Source organism: Glycine soja, chromosome 9 (assembly GCF_004193775.1).
Source record: "Glycine soja cultivar W05 chromosome 9, ASM419377v2, whole genome shotgun sequence".
In the NCBI taxonomy this organism is placed as follows: domain Eukaryota; kingdom Viridiplantae; phylum Streptophyta; class Magnoliopsida; order Fabales; family Fabaceae; genus Glycine; species Glycine soja.
In genome coordinates, this window is record NC_041010.1 from 32,606,427 (window position 1) to 32,610,932 (window position 4,506).

Here is a 4,506-nt window from a genome sequence, read left to right on the forward strand (position 1 = left end):
CGTCCACACATAGGCCCTTCTTGACTTGCATGACAAATTTAAAAGTGAAAAAAAAGGTTTTGATATAATAATTGTAGGTAAATTAAAGGTTATTTTGTGTATGGTGAATTATTGATTTTTTTTATCATATATCCTTTTCTATTTTTTTTTCCAAATTTTTAAATCTTTTTGAAAAAATTGTAATACCTTAAAATTGCTAAAAAAATATTTCAAACCGAAAACATTTTTGCAAGTGATTTATACATCATAACCTAAATGAAAAGTTGTATCATTACTTAATGGTGATTTTTTTTTGAAAGTGACTAAAAATAATAACAAACAAAATTGATAGACTAAGACCAATCAAAAGATAATTGAAAGACTAACCTTGAATTTCATATAAGGATGAAGAATTAAAAGTTGAATTTCAAATTTAAATTCTTAACCATGTATATAAAGAATTCGAGTTGATTACTATTCAAACCAATCAAATAGCAATCACTATATATTAACCAACAAAAACAATGAAAGCTAGCTAGCTAGACTCATTTTCAATGCGAAGAGTCTGAGAGACCACTTTCAGCATTAAAATTTTGTACAACAGAATACATAAACTAATGACACATTCCAAACCCCCTACGTAGCTACATATTGGTGTGCGGCGCAACATCCTTATTACAAACTAAACACCCACTAAGTATCAAATACACTCATTTTAATTATTTCTTGCATGCATTAAGAAAATTACTAGTACTTAGTATTGCGGGAATGGAGCAACCGCAGGTTCATCTGCGAGCTCCACAGCATCAAAAGGTTGTGGAGAAATTGCGGTAAATTGAAGAGAGTGCACTGGTCCTGGTGCCACGATACCAGAGCTTTTGATCTCAGCCATTTGTCGACGTGCATTTGCACCTTTTGCTGCACACAATTTGGGAAGAAACACACCTGTGTATACATCAAGGACAAAACTTAAAATTAATAGAGAATTTTTAATTAACATGATTTCGTTCAGTGTTTCAAATTAAATTGTGATTGTAAACATTACCAAAAAAAATAGTGATTGTAATAATGATTAATGCAACCGTCTCAACGTGAATTTAATTTATGCACAAAACATTAAAAATGTCACATACATTTTCTAGACTCTTCTCCCTTAACTCAAATCTCACATTTAATTCCTTCATTTCCAACTCACTACTATATCCTAAAGTAGTAAAGTCCCTCTCATATCCTTCATAATACCCTTTAAATCTATTAAATAAAGATAGAGACAGAATAAAGAATAATATTCGAATGAAATCTGTAATGCCCGACGCAGTCCGATGCTGTGCCGTTTTGTGCATTATATGGTATATGGTCCACAATTTGAAACGCCCATGTATACATAATATGGATTAGTTTGTAATTAGGCTTGGGGTCTAGTGAGGGTAGTTATATTTGTAAATGTAAAAGAATCAAAAAGGAAATTTTTTTCAAATATTGAAATTCAACTAAGAGATAGAAATCAAATATAATAAATTAAAATAAAAATTAAGAAGATCAAATATAAATTAAAAAACGATAGTTTGATCTATTCAAGGCGAATTTGTTTTGTTAGTTGAAGAACAGTAAGTTAATTAAGTACACATTTAAAATAGAGAAAAAAATATTATAAATATTTGATTCAAAGAGTGAAGAGAATAAAAGTCTCCCACTTCAAGTTTTGTATTTTTTTTTTCTGTAACTATTATCAGTATGATCAACTATTTTTTAATTTTGTTGATAGTTAGTCTTTGTCAACGAAATTAACTACACGATCATTCTTAATTAGTTGGATTTCTCCATTTCAAGTAATGCATTTTAATTTATAATATAGAATTAGATTGATTCTTGGCCAATTACTTTTTGAAGAATGGTTAGCAATAGCGTGGTTTTTTTTTTTTTTTTTTTTTGTGTGTATGTGTAATTAGACAATGGCTGACATGTTTACCTTCACCAGCAGCAAGGTTGAAGTATAGGTCAACGATGTTGGGGCAGCTTTGGTAGCACTGAGGGGAACAAAGGTTTTGTGTAAAGCCACGTTCCATAAGTGAGTCCGATGAAATTCCAAAGGATTTTCTGTCCAACCCACAAGCCTTTATGCATTCATCACTTTCAATATGCCCCTTAATTTGTTTTTCAACTTCTATCTCCGAAGTCCTGCACGTGTAAGCTTCTTCCCCTGTCCTCTTCACACGCTTCTCAAGCACACACCGTTTCCCTTCCGATGACACCGCAAATGCGCACGTGTCGTGGCTCAAATTCTCGCATTCTAATGTCTCTCCTGAATTTCATCATTACAATGTATGCATTAGAGATTAGAGATGCTAAAACCATGTTTTGAAAGGGAAATGCTTGTTGTTAAGAATTTGTATATATGTATATCAAAAGCTATATAATACTGCAAAACTTTTGAATTCCGTCAAGATTTACTTTTTTATTTTTTAAAATTTAACATTTCAATCAAATAATATGTAAACACGTGAGTTTGTACGTGTTAGATTGGTGCAGAAAATTCCCGTATCATATAGTAATTTGAAATATGGATCTACAATTTAACTTCCTTAAATGAAAGAAATGTGTAACAGGTACGATGTAAAATTTACCCACGATTTTAATTAAATGTCTTCGTAGTTAATCATTTTTTGACGATAAACTTAGGTACAATGTTTTAGATATATTGATTTTTTTAAGGGATTTTAGATATATTGATAATTCTTTTAGTCAAAACTAGAATTTAATGTTGGTAATCTTTACAATATAAGTATTTGCATTAAATATCAAGATAGTTTATTGAGGGATATCTCCAATCTACTACTGATGAGAAAACAACACTAAAACTGCATGCAATCCCCTTTTCAACAATTATATATATATATATATATATATATATATATATATATATATATATATATATATATATATATATATATATATATATTTAAGCACCCTTCGTAAAATAATTATGAGTTATATTCTGGCTTTTCAATGACTGACACTCTTTTTCTATGTATACAAGGATCTCATTTGAATATTCAATCTTTTTGTTTTTGTTTTTTTTGCACGGCTGAATGTACAATGTTGGGATGAAAATCAAATTCGTGTTTGATTCACGATATTGAAAAAATAGTCACTCTTTTCTTACAGCTTTCTATCAGAAATATATATATTAATTAAATCAAGCATGGATAGAATATGCTGGAACCCGTAAATGAATATTTAATTAAGAAGTTTATTGGTTTTAGAAACTTACCAAGAGTTCCTTGTATTGTGACGAGAAATGCAAGGGCAGCTAGTGCCAAAAATCTCAAGCAAATGTTAAGGGCCATGGCTCAAGCAGAAGAAGATCGTTGGGATAATAGGCCAAAACTCTAGCTTGGGAGTTTGGAAGTTTGGTTGTGCTTTTGTATATACTTGGAGGATTGCTGTGATGCTTTATTTATGGTTAGTTAATGAGGGTATTTATAGCGGATTCTTCAAGGACAATTTTATTCCTTTCTTAAGTGATGGAAAGGGATATTTTATAGAAGGTGGACTTTTCAATACGAATCAAAAGAGCGGAAAACAAAGAACAGTAGTTTAGTTGTTTACAGAAGTTTGATTTAACCGGCATGACATGAAAATGCTTTGAAAATTTTGATTACACATAACACGTTTCTGTTGAACATACTATTTATAATTAAAAAAGAAATGAGAAAGTAGCATGAAATGATATATGAATGATAAATTATAAAAATAAAATTATACTAGTATAAAATATATACTAGAATAATATAATTCAAATGCTTTTATTACAATAAAAATGATATTTTTTTTGTCTCTTTTATAAAGAAAATGGTTTTTAAATCCATATTTGTAAAATATAAAAATAAATAGATTTTTTTTATAAAAAACAAAACAAAAGTAACTAAGTACAATAATATATCAATTTAATTAAGTTAAACAATTGTGTGTGAAATAATCCGTGCATTCCATGATGAAAATTAGAACTATTTTTAGTTAATTTATTATGTAAAAATTGATATTGCATATATAATAACTTTTTTGTTATGACTATAAATATTTTCTTATTAAAAATAATTTTATTTGAGTTGAATAAAATAATCATAGACATAAGTTATTCTTTTAAAAATTTAATAATTATATATTTAAAATTTAAATTTAAGACTTTTAATTAATTAAGCTGACCGTCAGATCAATTGATTCACCCCATGATAATAGTTAATTAAGACATGATGCAAGTTGAGCCGTGTGAGCTAGGTTTTTATGATGGCCGTGATGATGACGAATTAAGTTTGGTTACTACCACTAGTCAAGCAGTGCCCGCTATCAATGGAGGACCTGTTGCTACAAACTACCTGCGACATCCTTCCGCGTGTCACTTTATGTTTGAAAGAAAACAAAAGATTGCTCCTACTGGGTCCGCACACATAGTTAAGCATGATGTTTTTTATGTCATAGTTTAATATGGCAGTGAAGCTACGTTTCTTATTCTCGACAAAATTTAGT

At 29.3% G+C, this 4,506-nt stretch overlaps 1 protein-coding gene across 1 annotated transcript; it reads right to left on the minus strand.

Annotated features, from left to right (window-relative positions):
- Window positions 1–357: 357 nt before the first annotated feature.
- Window positions 358–3,444, minus strand: LOC114367415. The gene is made up of 3 exons (XM_028324594.1): window positions 3,251–3,444; window positions 1,949–2,281; window positions 358–924 (listed from the first exon to the last, which is right to left on the minus strand). The coding sequence occupies exons 1-3, from the start codon at window positions 3,324–3,326 to the stop codon at window positions 734–736; spliced, it is 600 nt and encodes a 199-aa protein (XP_028180395.1). The 5' UTR covers window positions 3,327–3,444; the 3' UTR covers window positions 358–733.
- Window positions 3,445–4,506: the final 1,062 nt, after the last annotated feature.

Bases quoted from the DNA above. Each gene is read 5' to 3' on its own strand.
- LOC114367415 (XM_028324594.1), bottom strand. From the start codon at position 3,326: ATGGCCCTTAACATTTGCTTGAGATTTTTGGCACTAGCTGCCCTTGCA. The intron at 2,282-3,250 runs GTAAGTTTCTAA...GATGAAATTCAG, and splicing joins CACAATACAAGGAACTCTTG to GAGAGACATTAGAATGCGAG. The intron at 925-1,948 runs GTAAACATGTCA...ATGTATACACAG, and splicing joins CAACCTTGCTGCTGGTGAAG to GTGTGTTTCTTCCCAAATTG.